General features: G+C 41.9%; 1 protein-coding gene across 1 annotated transcript in view; it reads left to right on the top strand.

Annotated features, from left to right (window-relative positions):
- LOC124722547 (bone morphogenetic protein 2) overlaps positions 1-26,754 on the top strand; it is a 54,001-nt gene that overhangs the window by 22,835 nt on the left and 4,412 nt on the right. The window contains exon 2 of the mRNA XM_047247689.1: positions 3,180-3,324. Within this exon, the coding sequence (XP_047103645.1) occupies positions 3,180-3,324 (145 nt within the window). The remainder of the gene's footprint in view (positions 1-3,179; positions 3,325-26,754) is intronic.

Genomic DNA, 26,754 nt, shown 5'->3' with positions numbered 1-26,754 from the left:
TATTAACAGTCGACAGGGTGGCAAGTCTTTACACGCCTTTCGGAAATCTAGGTAGCTGGAATCTGTCTCTTCAATTGCATCAGCTTTTTGCGAGACATTTTTGAGCTACATATCGCGTGAGAATTTATCCAGAACACTTGCTAATTTTCGGAGAGAGGCTGTTTTCCTCTAAGAATGGTATATGGGATTTATCTTTGCACGACAGAATCACGCTATTAAAAAGGTAATTCTGTAGTGTCTCCGATGTAAAATCTGAAATTCCCTCACCGCTGATTATCAGATGAAACATTTATGTGAAATGTTTAGTTCTAACTAATTACCCACCGCCTTATACGACGATGAGTAGTCACAAAAATGATTAGTATTGTTAAACAAGCAGCTATAAAACGTTTTTCAGATATTAACAGTTGTAACTATACAACCATACTCGTGATATGTGTTACTAGTAGACTGCGAAAATCGAAAATGCTGTTAGAAATATTTGATCTAGCGCCCTGTATCGTATGAATATTTCGGTCTTAACACTGGAGCCTTCTTCCAGAGTGATATAGTTGCAGGCGTCGATGTATCCATGTATTTGTCCCATACTCCTAAGAATGCCGGCTTCAGTTTATGATTGTTCACAGATATTTGCTCTGACATTGCACAACAGTTACACGTTGATTTTACGTAACGCCCTATACAGTTATCGGCACGTGACAGTTTCTTCGGCTTAAGCGTTGAAGAAACAAAAGAAACTGGAAGTAGAATTGATCCTCCAAAGCCTAAAAGTCTGACAAGTAAAAAATCAAGTTTTAAATCTAACCTAAAATCATTTCTCTTGAACAATGACTTCTATGTCATTGACAATTTCTATTTAAAAATTAGTAGCCTGTAAAAAATCAAAAAAACTAGTCTTTAAGTGAAGTTGCATAAGTAGAACTAAAATAAGTTCATTAATGTTAACACTAATCAGGTATATATAGCCTGTGAGGTGGCTCGTTCTGTATCATTTCGATAAAAAAAATCGTTCTGCTCTTGTCTTAGTCCTAGTCGGGGGATAGACTAGGATTGTTTTTCCTTTTCCTTTTTTTTGTTTAGAATTAAATGTCTCACATCTTTAACCCACGTTAACTTACTGCTTGTTTTACGAAGAAAATTACGAATACTTCTCATCTATTTATGATATGTGTAAACGAAAATTTACGCGCTGTGCGCGTTTATAAATGTAACACATGAGTCAGGACATCTGGATGAACGTAGAAACCTGCCTGTGAGTCACATGCGGGCTGGGTTCCAAATTGACATCTGATGGAATTCGAGAGTGCTTCTCTTCGTCTAGTCTGAGAGCGGTATTTATCGCACAAGCCCTTTCAAGCAGTTCTTCTAAGAATACACGGCATGGAGAACTATATGTGGCGTAAATACTCTCAGTACTATTCTCATCTCCCTCTACGTGACAACGTATGTCGTGCGTGAATGGAAAGATGTGTATGGCTGGAGCAAAATTGGTGAAGATACTTCTAAGTCGTATGTCCAAAAGAATTCTAGGTCCTTGATGTCCCCCAGTACAATTAATGATGGTGTGAAACGAATTTCATGGGTGTACACAAAGCTTTAGGGAATATACACTCAAACTGCACCCGAGTGGTGTTATTCACATTTTACCTCATTTCACTGAATGACTCTAGACGAATTCCAACATGATTTGTACAGTGAGGCTACAATTGAAACCTTTTCCTCTTTGTGTCCAAGTAACGTCGAACTACATCCATCGTACTGAATGCATCGCTTTAACATTTCGTTTGTTGTTACCTCAATTCGTCTCAATTGAAGAAGTTTGGGACATACTACAATTCGAAGAATCTTTTTAGTGGTTAGTTTAGTTTTAGGATTAACACCCTGTCGCAACGACGTCATGAGCTAAGCACCAAGCCGAAGGACAGTAAAGGGCAACCAATGTACTGTGACGACATTGGAGAATCCTTCGGGCATTCAGCTGAAAATATTGATAAACAGTTAAAATCTTCTAGAAGCATGTTGGGGCGATATTTTAAGCTGCATCCATTCCGAATGCGAGCCCAGTTTTCTACCACTGGCCTACCTTAGTCGACTCACCTTGTCAGAGAACTCTAGGTTCTATCCCAAGACTGATATTTTGTTTCATGCGAATTTTAAAATTCGACGTTAGGCAGTGTTTATCGTACACGTACTTGGGTGGTCAGCAAGTCAAACGAAGAATCCGGATTTGATCCCCGGCGATGGCAAAGATTTTTCTTTCCTTGATGGATGGAGTAGAATGAGCTCCACTTTGCCTCCTACCGGAAAATAATAAGCTACTTGATGAAGAGGTTTCGAAAGCTGATGTTTACGGTCAGGTAGCGTTGTATTAACTACATGCTCCTCCAGCAATATCGTGAAATGACAGATTAGGACAGACCTGTTACCGCCACTCTGTGTAAGATCACAATTATGGCGTCTTCTTTTTAGAGTGATAGTAGTTATTTGACATATCTATTCTAACTAGTACCGTGCACTAGGAAATTTGGTGCCCCGCAAGTGAACACATATTTGGTCCTGTCCCGAAATATGCGGTATTGGTTGCGTATTGCTTTAAGTATGAAACATTTCTATGTATTGTGTTTTACTTGCTGACAAGAGGGTTCCCTTATATCTAATCGAGGACAAGTTCTGTATTTTAGGTGATAAGTAGATTAACACGCTGCGCATTTTAAGAACGGAAGAAAGATAGAGATATAATGACCTGTCAAATAAGAAGCTTGTAAGAGGTATAGCTTAAGTGCGGAATAGGACAAATATCGGGAAGAATGTGGCCTCGACATTTCAAGAGGTATCATTAACTTCATCACGTCGCTGGATAGTGCGAATCTTAAAGGTTTTTCGTGCAGCCGCCCTCCTCCTCAAATGGGTAGGGTAGAACAGTTTTAGTCCGAACAGTTTTAGTCATTCTAATCATCTAATCCACTCTTAATTGAGAAACATTTCATCTCGTTCACAGTACTCTGGCGGACCAAGTGAGTGTGTGAGTGAGTGTGTGTGTGTGTTTGTGTGGATAGATGAGAGTGAAATGAGTTTGGAACGAACATCGCAGTCAGCAAACTTTCTTTCTTCAATCACACCGTTGGCGAACTTTTCTGGCCCCTTAGGACGGAAGTGATGGTTGCGCTGTGTGTTGGCAGATGAACGTGAGCCGGGAGGAGTACGAACACATGTACGGCGTGTACCTGCGTACCGTCGAGGAGAACCGTCGTACGCGGCGGGGGCGGCAGGCGGCGGCGGAGGTCGCGCCGGGCGCGCTGCAGCTCCTCACCTACACCAGTTCCGGTGAGTCACTCTGGCCTCAAAATACTGCCGGGCCACGCCTACTCACTCCAGCTGCTCGCTTCGCTCATTCAAACCGAAACTCACTTGCTGAATGTCGCACCAACGTACGCACACTCTCGGAAATCGCTTCCGGGTGTCTCGCTTGTCTTGAAGCCATCACCTAGAGTTCAAAAGCGAAATACGGTGACAGTTCATTCTGTTCAAAGTAAGTGTACGATATGCGCCTCAGAACATTTTCACAAATATATATATTACTAATAATTATCATCTCATTACTATGCGTCTCATTCAGCTACTAAAACACTTCTTGCAAATGTGTCACAGAATGGGGTCTCACCGGCATTTAGGAAAAATGCGGTACTTGTTTTTCGATTCGGTATTAAACTTAATTTAATAACAATCTATAAATAATAACACACTGACGTTTGTGTAATTGACAACGCAAAAGACATGTATGATTGAATTAAATTTAAACTAAAGGCCAGTTACTTGAGAGTACACTCATTGTTAGGGTTACAGAAATCTGAATGATCTCTGACCCTGAGAATTCAGTCAAGGGTGTTCCCTTTATCTTGACCACCCCAAGCAACATTTTGTCAAGAGGCAAAATGAAAAAAAAGCAAACAAATATTGTTTAACTAGCAGCGAGACTTTAATCAGCAGACGGCCTTTCTTTTATCTTCGTTTGTTACGAATTTATTAACAATAGCACTTCTGTTTTAAGTAACAATCCACTGTTTTTATTCGGTAATCCACCACCTCTTCCTAAGACCAGTTCAAAAACGCATCACAGTGTACCATTCACATAAACATGATGTTATTAGAAACGTAAAACAAAACTGACTTTCACTCACCTGTGCTAGCACGCATTTCACTTACACGGAATGACGTACCTTCTCCATTCGATGGAGTTAAGAGTCAACAAACAGAAAAACAAGGAAAATGCACACATGTCATTCAGGCAGTCGTCTTCAATTGAAGGTTTGTGGTACAATGTACACCAGTGAAGAGAAGGTAGATATGCTGCTCATCTATGGAGAAAGTAATCTTCCTTGTATTTCCAGTTCTTTACGACAACACCAGCAAGTGTACGACTTACGTTATCCCTGGTGCCTGCAGTGTGTGCTAGCACAAGAGACTCAGAGTCAATTTCGTGTTACATTTTTAATGACGTCGTGTTTACGTGAGTGGTACTCTGTGATTCAGGTTTACCAGATCTTGAGGAGAGGAAATGGATTACCAAGTTAAAAATGTAAAGCACTATTTAAAAAAGATGTATCGCTGTTCGTATCTTTGAAACGAACAAAGATATAAGAAAGTCATTATATTGGTTAAGGTCCCCTTTTAACTAAAGAATATTTGCTTGATGCATATTTTTGTTTCTGTACAAAAAGTTATTTGTGGTGGGCGAGATAATCAGGAATCATTGTGTAGTGTGAAACCCTAACGTACAGGTAACAATTAGAGCTTGCAGACGTCATGGCCTGGAATAATCTAGGCCCTAGATATGTTAGAGGGACCTCTCTCTCTCTCTCTCTCTCTCTCTCTCTCTCTCTCTCTGCAGCTTAGTTTCGGAGTCCACAAAGCATAGGCGAAAAAGGTTTCAACACTCTACATCCCAGATATGTTCAGTGGTTTACATGTAAGGCGAATATGAGGGTCAGAAAAGCTGTTATAGTCCAAGTTCTTCGAAGAAGTCTTCCCATTCCTCGTCAGTGTGTCATTCAGATTTTTGAGTTTCCCGCAGAAGATTTAGTATCCCGGATGATAATATTACTAAGTTACAAAGTGCTGCCCACAGTGACCACAATAGAGGATCTGAGACCAAATGTTGTTTACAATGGCATCCCAAATCATTGCGCTTGGAATCAATCCGTTACTGTGCTGAACATTGCAGGCTGCCAGACTGCGGTCGTCGAGGTAGCGCCTAACTCGTTTGAGGTCATCAGTTTAGAGCAGGATACAGCGAAACCCGTGCAACGACTCCACATTTACCCTCCCCGTACGTTAACGATGGCATTGATATGCTCACTCCAGTCTAATACGTTTTGGTTTCTGGACAATAGAAGCCGACGCCGCGATATTCATGGCACCAGAGGTGCAAAAATCAAGGCAACAAATACAGGAAAAAACACATGCAGTTTCCATTTCTACCTATCTGTCTCACAGTTCAACCGGCAGTTCCTTAGGTTAGTTAGGTTTAAGTAGTTCTAAGTTCTAGGGGACTGATGACCTCAGAAGTTAAGTCCCATAGTGCTCAGAGCTACTTGAACCATTTTTGAACCAATCATCACGTTTCATGTTCCTTAAATTTTCACACACTCTCTGTCCTCCCCCAGGGTATTTTCGATCGAGTTACCTCGAAGATCATGAATTCGTTCCTGAGATCTACCCAACCTATCAGCTACTAACAATCCAACTGTTTCTGTCGCAAATGAAGGCTCCAAACAATCCCTTTGCACATAACTACCGTCGATTACCTACATTCGATCTCTTGATTCTTCCCAAGTCTCATTACATATGCTTCTTCATATCGCTTTCTATTTTGTTCCATCTGCATCCAAATCCCTCACCAAGAAAATGTTACCAGAAGCCCACAGCACCATCATTCTTATAGATGTCACGATCACACACACCAACTCCTCATGGGTTAGATCATTACCTTATTTTTACCAATGTATTTTTTATGTATTCTAATAAAAGTTTAAAGAGCAGCAACGTGGCCTCTGCGAGACCAAGTACCTACTGTGAGATTGTAAGCAATGGATTAAGTAAGTAAGGAAAGGAAATAAAATAAAAAACAAGTTGCACCTTGTTTCAGAAAAAGACAAATTCACTACACCTTGCTGCAGCGGTCAAGATTTGATCTCATGTTCTCTGGGAGCAAAGTTCGTATCCCATTTGAGACATGCTGATATAGCTTCGCCGATTTGTCACTCCATTCCTCAGAATTACAATTATTTTCTCTTATTAATCTTCTCTAAATTCTAATTCACCGTCACATGAACAACAACACTGGAACTGCTGTAATGAGGAATTTCCCCTCTGTTCATCCTGATTCAGTTTTTTCGTTTCTTTTTCTAACCAACTTTAGGCAATTACCATTATCATATCTTTCACAAGATAAAAACTGGCTCTCTCCCTATACTTATGTGACAGACTAGTGCTCCATCTCAAGATTTCGGTGTACATTGCCTTCATTTATTTAGTTATACTGACATAAGAATGAATTCCACTATACCAGATACACTGATGAGCCAAGGAATTACGACCATTACTTGCTTAATAGCGCGTTGATCCACATTTGGAGCGCAAAACAATTGTGATTCTCCGTTGCATATTACAGATTAGCGGTTGCGGTTTGTGAGCGCAGAGCTAGCGCCTGATGGCGTTCTAGATGAGTTCCATCGAGTTCCTGTCAGGTGATTTTGATGGCTAACACATCAAAGTGGGTTCACAATCACAGTTATCAAACCACTGTGCCAATATTCTGGCCTTGTGACATAGGAAGTTATTCTGCTGTAAAATGCCGTCACCGTTGGGAAGACATCAACGTGAAGTGGTGCAGGTGGTCGACAGTAAGGTTCACGTAGTCCACAGCTGTCATGGTGTCTTCAATTACCGCCACATATCCGATGGTAGCCCAGATGAATGTTCCCCGTAGCATAGTACTCCCCCGACTGACCAACGTCCATAGCACAGTGCGTGTTTCGAGCAGTAATTCGGCTGCCAGATGGAGTTACCCGCACAGTACAATCGATGTGGTGTAACAAGAAACGTTATTTATCCGATCAGGCAATGCCTTTCCATTGATGCACGGTCAAGTCTCGATGGTCTCGTGCCCACTGCAGTCGTAATTTACGATGTCGCTGGTTCGACACGGAACCACATAGGGGTCGTCTGGCGTGTAGCCCCATGTTTAATAATGTACGCTGAATGGCGTTCTCCGAAACATTTCTGTCTGCGTTATCGTTGTACGGCGTCGTCGGCTTTGCCGCAGATCGCCGCCTACACTGTTTCAGAGAGCGGGCAATCATCTGACATTCCCGTTCTATGACGAGGCAAGGAAATCCAACAACCTGTCCCTACTAGTAGTTTCACTGTCTTTTCAACTACTTTTCATACATGCTTACGACAGTAGCACACCAAAAGCCGACCAGTATCGCCGTTTCCGAAATGCTCGTTCCGAGGCACCGGGCCTTAGTAAGTTGTCTTTTTTAAACGTCGCCTGAACCTCTGGATTTCCCAATTTGCGGCCCGTTTCGCGGTTAGAAAGATCCCACATTCGTCTCTGCTCGATTTATATATTTTCCTTACAGCGTCTTGTGTCCTAAACTCCACAAGGCAGCGTTCTGTCTCGCGGTGGGCTGTGGTCATAATGCTTTGACTCATTAGTATAGCTACTACGTGGACTCGGTCTCACAAAGTAGGTCTCACAAAGTAGATGGCGTGTTAGAAGAGTGCAAACAAAAGCTCTAACAAATGTTGAATGAGAATCGGGAAAACTAAACGACGCTTAAATAAGAGCAAACCTTGTTCGAGTTAGTTGTTATCTGCATCCGTGTGTTGTGGCCTAATTTTATGAGTGTTCCTGAGCTGTGCAGGTATCCTGAAGTAGGGTTCTCTTGTATGACGAATATAGTGTATGACATCGGATATAAGTGCAGATATTGTGATCATTGGTACCTTAATGTGCAGCCACTTCAGTGTGTTAGTTTCTTTTCTCTGCGTCTAATAGTATTCCTACAAATACATCACATAATTCACTACCTGACGTTTTCTGCACACTCGTAACTGCACCAATAAGTACGCTACGCATATCAGTATAGACTTCAGCAGTTGACCTACTGCCCAGGGAAAGATAAGCATTAATGGCTTGCTCTTGCCACCTATACTAGGCTAAAAGCTGTAATTATGTCTGCAAATGAAGTAAATACTGATGTAATGTTGTTCAGTATACCGTCCTCTGTCACCAATAAAAAAATCTGCACTTATACCCTAACACCTAGTATGTGTCTTGTGGATGAACTTGATGTTCGTTTTGTAGAGCGTATAGTACTGTGTTTATGCTTTTAGCGGAGATTACGGTAGTGAAAAGATGATACATCTACACACGTACGCTATTACTCCGCTTCAACGGCGACAACTGGACTTCACCTCAGACCAATGCCCACGTGATTCCTTAAGTAAAGCCGTGGACGACTTCCTTCCCATCCTTGTGAAGTCGGAGTATGTACTTCGTATCCAATGACACTGACGGGAGTTTATACTCCTGTACACCTTTCATTCCACGGACGGTTCACATGCCCTAGTTCTATAAGAATCTACGAAGGAGTCTGAGATTCAACATAAGACATTGAATTACAATCTGGTAACTTAATTCGTATCCCAGAAATTCTTCTACCTAGCAGCTAAATACTGGCGAAGAAAACTTTCTCGAAGACAGAATTCGAACAGGGAATCTCCCTATAGAGCTCTACTGCTCTAGGATGCAACCTCGGAGGCAAGTTACAATCTACGTTCCTCGGGAAGAGAGTGAAGCGACGAAGCAGTATCCAGAGAAGAGCACCGATTACCAGTTGCGGGTCCGACGCTGTGTAATGGGAATTACGTCGAAATTACTTTCCAACGAGCCGGGTGGACCGGTAGCCGAGATCCGGGCGGGGGAGCTGGCTTCTCGGCCAGTGGCGGCCAGCGGCCGGTGGCCGGCTAAGAGATTTGCGGAACGGTATTTCCGCGGAGCTTTCAAAATAACCGGCCGCTAGGAGCCGCCTTCACGCGCTGGTGGCGCGCGGCGAGTGGGCGTGTGCTGCACGCGCTATATTTAGGCCCGGCGGCGCCTGCTACGGAATGGAGGCACGGCCGCTTTCCCGTGTGCGTGCTCGTGCGTCTGCGGGGGAGGGGGAGGGAGCGACGCCACGTGCCACGCACGCTCCATTCATGAGAGTGGCGCCGCACGTGGCCTACTACAATCGATATACTGCCGTCGGCCGTTTCCCCGTCCGACCGCCTCTGATACGACACCTATCGCGCTGGCCGGACGAACATCCGCAGTGAAAGAAAAAGAGTCCGGCGGATTTCATTTCACTGCAGGAATTCCACTCCGTGCTGGAAGTTTCCGTATACAATCACAGCATTGTAGCTGCTCGTTGTACCTACAAAGTCCGATTTGGACTTAAGGGTTAATGTTCACTGTCTTTTGTGTGCATTGTTCCATTCGGTGTTAAGTTCGGTGGCACCCTCAGGGCTATTCATGAGGAGCACGTAATGTGCTAACTCGTGGATTCGCCCTCTCCCTTTTCTCTCGGCTGTATCAGTAACAAAAATATAACACTACACGCACACACACACACACACACACACACACACATACATACATACATACGAACGCGTGCGTGCTCTATAAACACCTGCAGTAAACAGCTACACGTCAGACTCTTCACTACGTTCTGTCAAGGAAGGCTTCTAATGAGCACAACGAAACAAAAACTTTCCAAATAGATGGCTGAATGTAACACTGACGGATTTTTCCGCCTAAAATGCGACACAACTTACCTTACTATAAATATTATTATGTTTCTGAATTGTGTCAACATTCTCTCATTTTGATATCTGGTTGATTATGTGATTCCAGGTTTGAACTCGCATTTTCTTGAAAATAGTATAGTTCAACAGAGGGTGGGTCAGTGCGACCCTATTCTCTTGGCTCTTCAGTAAAAGGACTCAGTTATATTTCAGGGAACATTTCCGATATGAACAAATTATTTTAGTTTTTATTTTTGTAAATGTGTTAATATCCTTCGTCATTTAGGTTCTTTCCTCATTTCTCTGCATTTATCAAGTTTTATGTGGCATATTAACCATTTCTGCATGTTGTGTTTCGCAACTGTAGAACTCTGTAGAAAGTCGTTGCTCGTTTCGGTATTCACGAAGATCATACCAGGTATATAATAGAGTGCTCTATATAAGTTGAAACCGTAAAATACCTCGAAATGATAGGATACGTCCTCTATGTTTATGTATTTTTGAATTCATTTGTTGCTTTTACCAAGCGAAGCTAACAACCAAGTCCCCAATAGTCGTTTAAGCTGATGTAAAAGAAACACCTACAACCATAGCCAGACGACTCAGTTTATCTGCGAGCCTCATTAATAATGCCAGTGGAACTGAATGTAGCTCATTACACCTATTTCTCTAGAGGCTTAATGTATAAAGCAGACAACTGTTTTGGTGGCCGCGCAATTAAAGGGTTTGCCATAGTTGAAAAATGGTACTCGACACACTCTTAATGGAGATACGGAACTCAGTTCACATTTGCTCTCATCTGGGACAGCTAACGAAAGCACTCTCAAAAGCACTGTTAATAGCCGTTGCATCTCAGATTTGTGGGATCCATATGAAGCCGAACAGCATGGGGGAATCAAGAGTGCTCCAAGAAGGGCAGCGTGAAAGGTCACTGTCTTAGGGGGATTGCACTAGAAACACAGAACAATCTAATTTAGCAGTCACTCCAATAAGGATGCTTAGTTGCTCGAGAAAACCAACTTATAAAAATTGTTGGAACCAGTTTTGAGAACAGAAATTACGAATCGTCTTGAGAACTCCACGTTTCTGTCACAAGCTAAGATATAAATAGAGGGACAACAGCGCACGCAAAGGCTTATATGTAATTATTCCTGATATGTTCATTTACGAATGCATCGGGGAGACACCTTAATATATATGGTTCAATAACAAAGTAATGTCTGGCACCTAAATGTGTTTGTCATTATTCACATTTACCCCCACCAAATACAAATCCATTCCAGTCGATAATGTTCCAGTGTCCTCATTGGGTGAATTATTTACAAAGCAACGAGAGGTGCACCTGAATGACACGTGCGTGCTCCAAATTCGACCGAGTGCGGCTGTACTGGTGACTCGCACAGGCTACTCCGGCCGCCTTAAATTTAGACTGCGCGTCCCATGACGGCGGTGGAAAGACGCGCACAAGTCATTCAAAAGGATACAGAGAAAGCGGCAGCACTCTGAACAGCCAGTATCCATCAATAAGGACCCAGCTGCGTGCTGACGTTATTTCACAAAGGCGGACTTCCCGGCAGCGACCTTATGAATCTGGTGATATGTTAATAAGTCGAAGGACAGGGCGTCGCAGTGTGTGGTCCGGCGGCCGCTTTCGATATACGAGCGTTCTGAGAACGCAGAGGTCAGTCTTCGCCGGCGGTTTCCGCGTGCCCAATATCCGCCACGCGACCTTCCACAGTCGCTCCGCTGTATTTTTTTCTTTTGCTGCGTCATGCGGTTTACTACTTCTTTACGCAACGTTAGCCCTTTGGCAATGCAGTAAGCGCACAACTGAAGATCTACTGCACATCAGCTATGTGTACTATGTGGAACCAAAAGTTACTCGGTGAACTGAAAATCGAGATAATTAGGAGAACGTAGGTGGCAAGACAAATTGTAAGACAAGGGAAGTTGCGATTTATTATGCTTCGAAGTCGAATACAGTGAGAAAATTGTGTGAAATCTTATGGGACTCAACTGCTAAGGTCATCAGTCCCTAAGCTTACACACTACTTAACCTAAATTATCCTAAGGACAAACACACACACCCATGCCCGAGGGAGGACTCGAACCTCCGCCAGGATCAGCCGCACAGTCCATGACTGTTGCACCTCAGACCGCTCGGCTAATCCAGCGCTGCCAGTGAGAAAAATATGGTGACAGAAACGGACTGTGCAACAGAACGCTACGAAAATGATACATCACTATTTCCATATTTACGGGATACGTTGATTAACATTTCATCCTTATACGAGCTTACTTTCTGGCTGTAGTTCAAATGGTTCAAATGGCTCTGAGCACTATGGGGCTTAATTTCTGAGGTCATCAGTCCCCTAGAACTTAGAACTACTTAAACCTAACTAACTTAAGGACAACACACACATCCATGCCCGAGGCAGGATTTGAACCTGCGACCGTAGCGGTCGCGCGGCCGCAGACTGTAACGCCTAGAACCGCTCGGCCACTACGACCGGCGGCTGTAGTTCAATTACTGCAGAGCGAGCGGTGGCAAGATGGACCCACGGCAGTCTGTCAAGAGGGGTAGACATAGTTCCATCTAGAAGGGCTACTCGACGACAATATTGTAGCTTTTTTCCGAGTGTATCTGACGAATAGATAGAAGACAATAGATGGAATACCGACGTAAGATACAGGCGAAGTGCCATCTCAAACTGAAGGGAACAGATAAATGGAAACTGGTTTGAGATCTCGAGTTGCCATGAGACGTTTACTGCTGGCACCGTACCACAGACAAAAGAGTCTTGCATAGTGTAGAGCCAAGGTCAACGGGGTATTGAACGTCAGCCTATGATGTTCAGCGATGAGCCTGGTTTCTGTTTCTGAGAGTCAACTCGACGTCAACGTATCTTTCGACGACCTTGTGAACTGTCACAGGAGGCAGCAATTCTCGAGATTTATACTTCAACCAACGTCTGGAATCAAGGTGTAAGGAGGTATTGGATGTGACAACAGGACTGTTTCGATAATTGTTGAAGTGAAGTTGAATGCTCGCCAGTATGTGGGAAGAATGATAAACGCTGTTGTAATAACCTTCATGACCAAGGTACCAAATGGCATATTCCAGCGGGATAATGCAAGACCCCATACACGCCGCAAACACCTTGAGGAATGTACAGATCCGTCAGCGCTCTGCTCGGTCCCCTAATATCTAACCTATAGATCACGTCAAGGATGCGATGGGAAGCTATCTACTTCCATACAAGCCTCCAGCCGCAAATCTTCATCAACAGAGACAGCACATCTCATACTGATGTCGGTATCCCTTATGTGATGTACATCGCCGCGAAATTCGAATAATCGCACTGGCTGCGAGGTTCGAATAATCGCACTGGCTGCGAAATTCGAATAATCGCACTGGCGTATCCTAGCAAAGCACTCCATTTCCAGTGGTGTATTTACAGTGCACCAGAAAAGGCTATGTTACTCCTTTGTACCATTTGTCAACAAATAACTTGTCTATTCCATTCTGTTCGAAGAAGTGTGGCGTATAATGGCACAACCTTGCAAAAAATAAAATGTGGTGTCACCGGTTTACGTTACAGGCACATATGAGGTGGGAGTCTGATTAATAGCGTCTATGTGTCTCATCAGCTGCTACTGCGGTGCGGTCGCCCTCTCGATGTCATCGTCCCCACTGCCCGCCTCCAGCCACGCACATTATGTGATGACAAGTAATAGGACACCTATTAGTTGAAATTAGCATGGGGCATGTCAACCCTTTGCTCTAACTATGCCTTGAAATCTGCTGTGTACACTTCCAGTGAGAAGTCTGCATGTCTATGGAGGAATGTCAGCCCATTCTTCCTCAAGAGCCTAAATCAGAGAGGGTGGTAATGTTGCACGCCGGGGTCTGGAGAGAATTCGATGTCCTAACTCATCCGAAGGATGTTCCATTGTGTTCAGATCGAGATTCTGGGCAGGCCAGTCCATTTCAAGAATGTTTTTGCCCATAAACTTTTGCATCATAGATGCTGCTTTGTGATGGGTTTGAGAGGTTGTATCGTTAAGCTCATACAACCAATTATTGTCTACGAACAGTTCTTCTAATGTACACAGTACACAATGCTGTGAAATTACCTTCGTAATCTTCCGTATTTAGCGTTTTATTAGCGCTGTCGGAGGACCACACACTAACTACAAATACACCCTCATTCTTGTAACACCACCTCCTTTTTACTTCACTGTTGACTTTACACATGAGGGCAAGTAACGTTCTCCATACATTCCTCAACGCCAAATCCTTCGAACGGACTGTCACAGGATATAGCGTAATTCGTCACTCCAGATCTCTCGTTTCCACTCATCCACTGTACAGTGGCATCACTCTTTACATCACCTCAAGCGTCGCTTAGCACTCACTGCAGAAAGATGTAGATTTAGAGGAATAGTTCGATCTCTGTACCCCATTCTTTTTAACTCCGTGATCACAGTCATTGTCCTAGATAGACCACTGGTAGCAGTTTGGAACTTACGAGTGATTCCTTACTGTTATTTTATCCGTCTTTCTACTACCACCCTCCTATCCGTCTTTCTACTACCACCCTCCGCAAAGTCTTACTTTCCATATCCGTCAGTAGATGAGGTATGTCTGGTCTCGATTTATCAGTGGTTTTTCCTTATCGTTTCCATTTCACGATCACGTCAGCAACAGTCGACTTGGCAGGTTTACATGGGTTTAAATGTCCCTGGCGGATTTGTTACTCAGGTTACATCCCATAACTACTCCACGTTCGAAGTCACTGATCTCTCTTGACCGACCGACCCATTGTGCCGTTACTGCTTCTGTACTGACAACACAATCCTCCGTGCCTCCTTTTTCCGCTGGCGGGTCGGTCTCCCATTGCGTCTAGTGGTCATTTCGGCATTACATAGGGTTGTCCGGATACTTTTAATTATACAGTGTTAACACGCTTGCGTCAAAAATTGTTTCGTCCGTCACATTCACGTTGCCGCCATTGTTCTTGGCTTTCAGCCACTGACTGACGAATTACATTGACTATAGTAAAAATACCAGGAAACGTTATGCATCGTAGATGACAATGTATCTTGCTAGAAGGCAAGCTGTAAAAGCAATACTTACGAATTATATCTGATAGCAGATGCTATAATTGGTAAAACTGTGACGTAACTAATGTCAACACAACTTTAATACAATTAACGGTAATCTGTCAATGAAAACGGCATGGTCGTCGCGCAGCACCCACGCCGTTCCGAGCTAGAAATTGGTCGGTATTTGAGTTACTCATGAACGGAGGAGGGAAGGAAAACCTAATTTTCTAAATATAAAATCTATCACACGCATTTGATACTGTTCCTGGTAAGAAAGCTTACAGCTTGACACAGTTTTTGAGGAAAGTCATTGCGTAGAAATTAATAAGAAATCTGATTACAGAACCCGAGACGTACATAACTAATAAATGAGACTTACAAATGTGTAAGAGAAATCGCTAAGCAGCATCAGTTGCGGCCAAAATACTACATCACATTTTGTTGTTTTTTACCCGACATTTGATTAAGCTACTTGAGACGCTTAAGTGTCTATTCAGTCTCATACAGTCTAGAGCTAAAAGAAGTTTCATTTATAATATCTTCATCAATAACACTGTTCACGGAAGTGAGCAACTGTATCACACCAGAACACTTCAAGTCACATTGGGCTCGACTATGAATACTTTGAATATAAACTGAAGATACTAATTCGTGTAACCAGTCACTAGTTGGAGTAATTTGTATTTTCAATTGACATCAGTACAGATTACCACAACATTCTTGTTCTCCCCTGCACAATAGAACACGGTAGAATATCTGAATGCCAATGTACACACACACACACACACACACACACACACACACAAACACACACACTCCTACATATAGGCACTGAAGAACATAGCGTTGAACATATTTGTTATCAAAAGTAACAGAACAATGACAGGGTACATACATATACACAACAGTACTAATTCATAAATAAGAAAGTAGTTAAAAATTTTCATTTCCTTTGCGAACATGAAGTGTGGCACTATAAATGAAAAAGAAATCAGAGGCAATAGGGAAACCGACAGACGAAGAAACATTTTGTATTGTTGGTGAATACCTTGTTATGCTCCTCATTTGTACAAGTGAAATATGCGTGAGATATTACACAATGCATATTAATTCACGCGGTTAACCTAAGGCAGCATTTGAACTTCGCCTTAAAAAGTACTGAATAGTCGATGGACGGTATACACAGAACCAATTATTCACTAAAAACATCCGTTTTCGTAATGCTGCTCCAGAGCTCTTAAACAGTGTTGAGAAAATTTATTTTAGTAAAGGAACATAATTTGATATGGGTAGAATCTGCATTTTGTATTAGCTGCACATCGTGTCTGCATTCGTGCAAAACAAGCAGTGCATTTGTTTCTTATGTGTAGCTCGTTAAGAGAACAGATGAAACTGAGTTCTACTGGCATTCCCGGGAGACGTAAGAAGAGAAAACCTGACTCTAGCTCCTTAAAAAAATTGAGCCGTATGTCAGTTGACGTTAGGTGCTCAGCTTTATGCCCGTACTTTTCCTGGTAGCAGAGAAGGTCCATTGGAAAATCCAACTGCTTACGGTCCGTGGCACTGCGCCAGAAATACGGACTCGTAACCGGGAACGCCCCAGTTTGACTCTAGGTACTGATTCTTCGTATTATATTTACTGAACTGCGCTCTAAAGTAGCTGAACAACTTAAAGTTAGGTTAATTAAGAAATATCGTTAGTAGTTCCATATCTAAAAAATTTTAAGCTAGACGAATGAAAGCTTACAGTAACCTCTGTTGATAATTATATCGCATCTGACGACAGTGCGAAGTCGTACGAAGGCTTGTGGTTTATATTAAGATATCACCGTAGCAGCGCCACGCCGCAGTATGACACATACGCTTTGAAATGTAACTAGCGGAATCCCAAAATATTTATTACTGTTCAATAAAATGTGGGATTATGTAGATTCAAATACGATCAATAGTCTAGCTTGAAGGAATGAGCATTTCTGAATCCATGCGGTGCGATGAAGCTGTCTGATCTAAAGATTAACAAAATAATTGCCACATGCAGCGGACAGTGGCATACGCTGCCAACCTAATGGGTAGATTTCGATAAAAAAAAGAAAGAAAATATTAAATCAATACAACGAAGAAAGTGGGTAACTAACTCATTCTGTGAAAAAAAAATTAAAAGAAACTCTCGAAAGCAAAGGTCCGATGACAAACAGTTTGGATCGCCAGGAAGTTCCATTGCAGCACACATTTCTCTGCAGAAAGTAAGAGACAACCGAGTCTGGTGTTAAGCGGTTGTACCACTCATTCTTTCTTACTCTTATTTCTAATTCTCTTTCTCGCCATCCAGATGTGCAGGAGAAACTGTGTTGTCTTTGGAAAACGGGTGCTTGTCCGGTAAGAGCAATTTCCGCGAAACACAAGAGCTCATATAGTTGTCTAGCGCACAGCTTTTGTGTCTAAGGAAATTCATGATGAACTTCCATGCATCTTTTTCGTGTTAATTTTGTAATTATTCTAACTCCCACCGTTCGGTCATTTTTCCGGCAGAATAGTGTCTGTGTAATGAGCAAATTATTGCAAATCAGGCAATCAGCAATAAGAGGAAACTTGTCGTAGACGATTATTATACCAAAGAGTGACATATGTCGTTTCGTGGGTCGTAAAACATGAGTTCTTACAGGAAAAGAGGTAACATAGAGTCCTCCATGTTAAACTACTGAATGTGTTGAAATGGCTGGCCAGTTCCAACAACTTGAAATGTACATCACGTTCATGGTTACCAAAACCAATTTCTCCATCTTTCAAGGTTTTGTTCAACATGAGGACTTAATTTTCTTTTGTAAACAAAGAAAAAATTTCCCAACTGTTTGTTCAACCACTTTATATCAAGATAAGAAGTGGTAACAAATTATACCAGTCAAAGTATTTTCTGTAACTATTTTTCTTGACTCAGGAGCATACAAAGGGAAATTACCTTAACGAGTAACGGGTTGGCATGGAAGTGTTAAAAACGTATATACATCGAAATTAACCTCACTAGACGTTCTTCACCAAATGATGGCATCTGCTCTTTAACTTGACGTGATTTTTTAATTGTGTTCATCTGTTAAGCATTTACTCCAATTAGCCGTGCTGCGTTTTCCCTTCTGTAACGACCTGTTAAATACTCCAGTGGTTACAGGTAGGCGTCAACTGAACATAGATTACGACATACAAATCAATATTGTGTTGCATATGTTACGAGTCCTTGCTACACAGCCCGAAATATGTAGCCGGTTCATGTTCGTGATGGTGTTAAGTGACATTTGATGAATTATGAAACCAAGTGCACACGCACCGTGGCATGATACTGTCCATGTAATTTTGACCATTGACGTGCTGGAACACGTAATGTGCAATGGAGAAAATGTCAGCCATGAAATAACGTATACCATTTACCTGACATTCATGTTTAACATCAGGGGCGTTTCATCTAATCTCCGCTTGTATTGTCGACAGACAGTTTGCTTTGTATCAGAGAGACTTACTGTAGTCCCTTACGTGATTCCACATTAAATAATCGTGCTCATTCCCACTGCAGACAGTTAGTCATGGACTTTCTAGCTGATCGGGGTCGCTCTCCTGGTATCGTATTTTCATCGTTTCGAAAACGCCGTTTTAGTAACCGCAAAGACTGTACGTTAACCAATGCACCAGTTGTGTTTAACTTCCTCTCTGCAGAGAAGGAACATTAACCAAGCTTCATTAGAGAGCAAATTCATTGCGATCATACTGAAGAAAGTAATTCTAACTTATGTAGAGTGAATAAAAACAACTTTGTAGAACTGGAATTTGGATGGGCTGACGGAGGTTTGGGCCCTTTTGCTCTGTTACATGTCACGATTTTAGTGGCTTGTTTACTCTGCGGATATTGTTGTGAACATCTTGTAATCAACCAGATTCATAAGGACTACACAGTATTTTAGTGCGAGTAAATATATTAAATGCGTCTGCGTTTCTAGTGCAAACCTAACTCACCACGTCTATTAAAGGCGCCCGCGTCACGCGTTATTTGTAATGTGATTCTCGTATAAAACTATAAATAGCGCTGAAAAGCAATCACCTGAAAGAATTTACTTACTAAATGTGAATCGTAAACTGAACCTTTGAGATATTTCCCAGACTCTTAATTGACAGTGGTACGCATATTCTAACACTTTCTGAACCGGCTAATACATTGTTACTGCGGTTCTCTCAGAACTCGAATGCCCATGCTTGTAGTCCTGAATTTAGGCTACTTTATTGAGCAATAATGAATTTGCATGAGTCATGCTTCTGATATCACCTACGAACATTTCTCAAATGCAAACATTCCTGAGTATGCTGTAGCTGACGCCAGGCGAATTTAAGCACTAAAGAGCTGACTCTGGCAATTGCAGATCAAATAATATTAGCCAGTCGAAAAGAAAAACGCGTCAAGCTTTTACTGAGAAAGGACTGGCAGCAAAAGCGACCTGTTACTGTCAGCCCCTGTTACCAGAATCTCACGCAACTTCGTTTCTCGCAACGAGTTGCGCAACTGTGCCAGTGTGTTAGTCAAGTTTAATGAGTGAACGAGCTGTATGTACCGTATCCCCAGTGTTCTTACTCGACAGCTGCCATCCATCAACGTTTCTCCGCCGTAATTTCGGCGTTATTTGTTATTGAGTAGCTCTGTTTCCTCATCGCGTTGATTAATTGACAGCTCCGCATTCTCTCCCTTTCGGTCAACGTGATTTTTCCTACTGAACATGCCCGAGAACCTGTTTCTGGAATAAAGAATGAATTTAAAGCGGTTGTTCATTCCGTGAGAACACGCGTAAGCTTGTAATAGTCTCGACCTTATGGTGCAGCGCGCTCCAATTACGCAGGCTCGTTAAATACGACGTAATACACTTCTGTTCCCTGTGTTTCTGTCTACATTCAGTGATCAATCATTCTCGGATGAATAATTCCAAGCGTCCGTTTGAGAAGGGCGAAGAGTGTACTACATACAGTGCATTACACATACAATACAATAAATCAGTTGAACATAAATTGTACTTCTAAGACTCATGTAATCTGATGAAATAGTTTCGAGTCTATTTACTTTGAGGAGGTTATCTTTTGTCATACCCTTGAACTTAATGTTATAACCCATTTCATTAATTGTTAGCAGAAGATCATTTTCAAATAGTTTCGTAGTTCAATTTTACCTTCGTTGATTATGCTATTGGAATATTTCAACTCTATTTACGATGAAGGGGTCATTACTTGTCATATCGTTGAGTTTTATCTTTAGAACTGAAACTATGGTTTGTTTGTGGAGGACCATTTCGAAACAGTTTCATCCTAATAATTAACAACAGTCGCTTACGCCATTGTAATGAAAGTGAACAAAAATACTTCATGTGAGGTTCAAATGTGAATTATAGTTATCAAGTAAACACTGGATCAGAAATTATTTTTAATAGCAAGTACCACATAGTCCGACATAAATATTACGACCGTTTCTTTTTTTTAACATACAGTGGAGATTCAAATGTTACTTTCGTTTTACGCATTACACAAGTTTGGTCACTGAAGGAAACATTTAGATAACAACCGCCATTCTTGAATGACGTATACAGAAGTCAGTTGACAACTGCCTGTAGCACTTCACCATGGAATGGTAAATACTCTAAATAATGAGAAACGCGAAATTTTCAACCGATTTAAACAGCCAACAGTTAAATAATTCATTTCGGGAAATACAGTCGGAAACAGAGGAAATTTTAAGAGGTAGCCACAAGTTTTCTGTGGAAATTGTCACCTTGTTGGTGAATTTCAAAAACAAAACTTGTTACTTGATGAGTGATGAAGATAAGGTAAAGCACAGTTCAGCTCGTCGAGTGTCTCCCGCAATAGATTTGAAAAATGATGACACATACGATCGCTATTTGAGTTTCCGCTGGGGTGAAACAGCTTGGAACAAGTTCACTACCTCAAGAATAAATGGCCAAGGCCGTGATTTGTTCGCGCTCGTTGTCACTAATGGTCCATAGTATTCCACGTGTGGTTCTCTGTATATGATATACATTGCTTGGCAGCAGTTACTGCGAGACATTGCCTGTTCAACAAATACTATTAGCGTCGCTCAATCTGTTTGAGAGAATACTACTATATGAAGAAATTTTTTTCACATTTGAGAGGACACCAATGTGTCAGTTAAGTAGGGGCAAGTGAACAATTTCTAGGATCATTGGCAGCCGCCTTATCTCAGTATGTTGAAACTGATTGCGGAGTGGGCCAAGTTGTTGACGCAGATTAACTGTCATATGAATGTCTTCTGAAATCAGACGCCAAACAAGCCCGTGACGCAGTACTGTTGCTTTTGTTATGAGTCTAAAGCATTTCCGCAGCTCGAAAAAGTGGAACACACAATGAACTGATGACGATCGTAGAGTTGTGTGCTGAGTCTCTGCGTAATTTCGAATAGGCTAGGTTCTTTCGATAAAACTTTTTAAAAGGCAGTTTGATACGCATCAGCAGTCCACTGGTCGCTCCTTTGTGCAGATAACCTACGCTCTGTAACCTCTCATGTCACACAGTGGTCCCTGTTACATCTTGCCCAGCATTTAACAGTACATCTTTCGAAGCACACATATATACTTACGAGCGACTTCCATTTCGTTATCTTCGACTTCCATTTTAGTAGTTATAGATTTAAAATTGTACAGTTTACCACTGCCCCAGTATCTCATCTCTCATCTTACAGCTTTCTGTATACCACTGTATGTGATCGGTTAGACATTTCAGTTTTGCATTCCTGAATGCTTATCATTTCTTTACACGTTTCGATTTCTCCACGTATCCATGTACACTTAAGTTTTATGTTCTAACGTACTAGGTATTTGTCAGTGACTGATACGAACACTGCAGTAACTGCGCGCTGTCTTCATGGAAATAGTTTTAATAAAGTTGACCTATATTATCTTAACTGGCGTAACATGTGTTATACACATAGCTGTATGCTATAGTTGACTGCGACAGCCGAATTTTAAACGATTAATTGTGTCTGGCTACTACCAACATTGGTATGAAAGGGATTGAGAAAATAAAATGTACAGCATAGCACACACCTGAAGGCGAGCAGCTAGAGGATTTTAAGTGTAATGTTACCACTATCCTTAACAATCTCTCTCACTCACACACGATGTACGAACTATAGTCTTTCTTAATTCGGAAGCCCGGCTAGGGTGGCCGAGCGGTTCTAGGCGCTACAGTCTGGAACCACACGACCACTACAGTCGCAGGTTCGAGTTCTGCCTCGGGCTTGGATGTGTTTGATTTCCTTAGGTTAGTTAGGTTTAAGTGGTTCTAAGTTCTAGGGGACTGATTACCTCAGAACTTAAGTCCCATAGTGCTCAGAACCATTTGAACCATTTTTTATTCAGAATGTTGCAATAATATGGTAAAATTTCGTTTCACGTTTGTGATTAAAGCAGATATTTCAGCATCGAATGCAATAAAGTGTCACCGTTGTAGGGGCATGGGTCACCATTCCCTTCGTCAATAGCTGCTACACCTCAATTAAATAAACAAAATTCGTGGATTCGTGATGCAGGAGAAACGCTCTGTGTAACTAATGGAACTTTTCTCGTGTAAATAAACACAGTTTTATATGGTCTGTTACAAAAAGAACACGCCAAGTGAAATTGGGTTTGGCGAGCTACTTCATGGGTTTTTTACACGGGGAAGAACCTTCTCGTTTTTACTGAAGGTTTCGTATGCGTTAAAGAGTGAGGTACACTTCACATGATATGGTTAGCATCACAATATATGCGAACATGAACTCTAACATTTACTGAAGCTTACTATAATGTGTTTCAACATGAGTTGTAAAAAGAAATGAAAAAATTAATGACTTGTCAATTTACTATCATCATCACCATGGGCACTGGAGACAGTAGACAGCAGGGGCATCTCTGGGAACATTTAGACTACAACGATAAATGAGATATATGGTTAGACATCTTTTAGTGATGCAGCTGTACAGCTAGCAAGGAAATCGGCTGTTTCTTATTGAAAGGAGCGATTTCGGCGAATGCTTTATAAGATTATAAAAGGACCACGAGAAACACATTCGAATGGGCAAATAGTGGCTCCTCCCAAGTACACAGCGCTACACAGTTGCCCCGGAATCCATTAGAGAATAATTTAGAGGAATTGTAGGAATATGGACACTACTTCAATTTACATGAATTGCAACAGTGTAGTTGATTGAGGCGTTTTTGAAAATTAACTGTCAAATAAAATTAACAATGAAACATAAGCATATTTCTCCTTGATAAAGTTTCCTGTCATACTTCCGTTTTATTCTGAAACATCCTATGTGTTTCCCCAGAAATTTTGCAGTCACAGCGTGACACTTAGAAGAGCATGGAGAACGATACTACTTATTTTTAATCTACTAAGCCGTCTTTGTGTTCCGCTGCTTGACCGACCATGAGAACTATATTTTAATGTGCGCCCCCGAACTGGCTGATCCTTGCCTAAGTTTAACTACAGGATGTCTATGGGATCTGTACATAGAGGTCTGAAGGGTATTCGTAGTTTTTGCACTAAAGGCCAGTTCTTCGAATTTTATAAGCAGATTATAGCGCATTCGTACGAGCGTCTACGAGTTAAGGTACGTAAACATTTAAGACTGCGAGTATCTGCTCTGGCAATTTCCATATGGGTCATACGGTGACCTGATATGAAACCCACACTAGAGCAGTAGTGTAGTAAGTAACACCCGTACAAGTTTCATATAAGGAAACTCTTTTAAGACAAGCCAGTGTCTCATTATCCTACCAAGTTTTCCTTCCACTTTACCTACAAATGGGCATCAGTCAGACTCTTAGAAATTTTTATGATCAGGTAACCATATGATACGATTGTAATCAAAGGCTACCACATATTATAGTTTTAGAAGACTGTAGAGCTTTACATGGCTCTGTATTAAAAGCTGGTAAGTGGATGATACATCAGGCGGATATTTAGTCAATATCCAACAAGAAATTAGTGCAGTTTCTATCGGATAACACTTCCTCGCATTTGGAAATGCTTAGATGACAACTGCACGTTTCTAAAATTTGATCTCCTAGAAACAATCTTCCGACTGAATCCAAACACAGCGAATGTATACAACAACGAATGGCCAATGAAGTGGTGGTCTACACGTAAGCGTAACAACACCCTGCCTTTTGCCACCAGATGGCTCAATGCTATGCCAAGCTCAGGAAGATACGAGCCGTCAAACAATGTAGGAAAAAAAATACCAGCGTCCCCTATGGAGGTCAAAATAAGCAAAACCCATGAGTCAGTCACTTCTGAATGAGATACGGTGTTTGGTATGCGGGAAATGTTTTTTCTCATATAGCGATATTAAGGATCGCACAGGATATACTGCATTGACTGGCAGGCTTATGTATAAACAGTGGATAGAAGCAAGTCGCAAGAAGTCAGTTAGTTCAAAATGACTTTCTTAAACGTGGGGTAACAAGGGAAATTTTCGACTTTACACCCAACCCTGCCCTAAATGAGAACTGTCCATTTCTTGTGTAATCCTAATCGCTGTTTAGCTTCTTTATTCTTTTATTGAGGTCTTCACGAATTCAAATTAGACTAAAAGGGGTACATCTCAATAACTAGTTTTGAATAACACAATCCTAACGTGGTGCTTGCAACAGAAACTCGATTGCTCTTTCATTGTTTCATTATCGGTCGATGGAAAGCCGTAATAAATAAAAGATAAAATGAAATCTACTCTCTACAACAGCCTTGCGTTGGCTCACTTGATATAACGTGAGTAACTCCATTTAGTACCCATAAGGAGAAATAAGTCTTCTGGAACTGTAGCACAACCTACTCCTAACCGAATTTCCTCGTGATTTCCTTTCGTACATGTATGGCCTCTCCCCATTTTGGTGCCCTCCAATCATTTCCGTACTTACAATTTCTTCCCTTTCTACTTCGCCCTCTGCATTCCCCTTTTCTTTTCCTCGTCGTCATTGTTTTCGCCTGTCAAAAAATTCGCCCTGACGGAACGGTGCTCAAGGCATGTATCCGTACTGTCATACCCTTTCTACGCCACTACCTCCATGTACAGTTCGACAACTGCACCTGCTGAGAAGATATTTCTAGACTTTGGTTAGCTAGAAATTAGATCATCATTGTTTTTCAGAAATCACTATTGATAGTTGCGGACTCGGTTACGACCACAAACCAAATGGAAGAAGGTTCTGGAGCACCGTAACAAGCCTGTGTTTCATTCCATGTCGCAACGTTTCGAGGTCCTGATTGCTGCACGTGACGGCTTAGCAACATAATGTGTTCTCAGTGTCAGAGATATTATTCTGTTCGTTTCGCCTACAAGTGTATTCTTTGGTGTACCATAAAATTTAGCGTAATATACTGACGGAAATGGGAAGTGTTACATCATGAACAGCTTGAGTGAACGCTAACAAGCTGATTCGCCGGTATTTCCATGCCTGTTGGATACGTTTATTATAATTTCATCCTCATGCGAGCTTATTTCCTGTGCTTTCAGTGTAGAAAGAATCGTCCTGCAAATAAAGGACGTTGTGAGTACATTGTGGCTATTGGGTATGTCTAACGTTACTGAAGCTTCCCTAGTGGAGATAGCAACACAAGATGTCCAGAAAATGTGCGCATGAAGCCTATTGCTATCGTGCGGTATTTGAGAAAGTTCGGATCACTGACATGCAGGACTTGGGAGCTTCATCTTACTGGCAGTTGGCTGTAGTTCAGTGAATGCAAAATAAGTGATGGCGAGGTGGGCTCAGGACAGCAGTGTGACAAGGATAGTAGACACAGGTCCATTCAGAAGGATTAAACCATTACGAGATCGTCGGACTGGTTCTGACAATGAGACTAGTGACAATACCTGAAATCGGGGAACATTTAACAAGCAGAGTGTCATCACCTGTGACCTAGAAGAGAGTGCTGAAAGCTGTAGTCAGACCTCGAGTTGCCAAGCATCGTTCACCATTGACACACTTGCACAGACAGGAGAGATTTATGTGCTGTAGACCAGAGTCAACTGGAACATTGAGTGGATCCTGTGATGCTGAGCGACGAGTCTCGCTTCTGTTTGTGGTGGTCAGATGGACGCCAGTCTGTCCGTAGACGACATAGTGAAAGGTCAAAGGAAGCAGTACTTCTCGAAGTGCAGATCTCACCAATACCTAGAATCCAGGCGCGGGGAACAATTTTATATGACAACAGGACTGATTGTATAACTGTTGAAGTCAGGCTGAATGGCCACCAGTGTGTGACGAGAATGGTAAACGTGTTGTCGTGCCCTATATGACCAAGGAACCAAAGGGTATATTCCAGCAGTGTAATGCAAGACTCCACACTGTGGTTCACATACAATACACTTCGAAGAATGTACGGATCCCTGACTAGCCTGACTGGCTTGGCACCCATAGAAAATCAATGAAACACAATGAAACAGTGAGGAGAAGTGTACTTGCATACCAGTCTCCGACTGGCAATGTTCAGGAACTGGCATAGCACGTGTGTCAGGGATGCCAAGAAATATTTGTCGCGATGACACTGGTAAGCTGTTTGCTTTCCGTGATACAACGAATATAGGAGTGTATTCGTGCCTATGGGAGTGATGACCCATACTAGTATCGAACGGAATGAAATTTCAGTCATTTAATAGCCGTTACGAGATGAATATCCCCACAAAGTTTGATACATTATGAAACGACCCCTTAGAAAAATTAGTGAATTACTGTGCTGATAAACCTCTTACGTTAT

The sequence above is a fragment of the Schistocerca piceifrons genome, chromosome X (assembly GCF_021461385.2).
Source record: "Schistocerca piceifrons isolate TAMUIC-IGC-003096 chromosome X, iqSchPice1.1, whole genome shotgun sequence".
In the NCBI taxonomy this organism is placed as follows: domain Eukaryota; kingdom Metazoa; phylum Arthropoda; class Insecta; order Orthoptera; family Acrididae; genus Schistocerca; species Schistocerca piceifrons.
The sequence above is the reverse complement of the archived record's forward strand: the minus strand, read 5'-3'. Positions and strand labels throughout refer to the sequence as shown.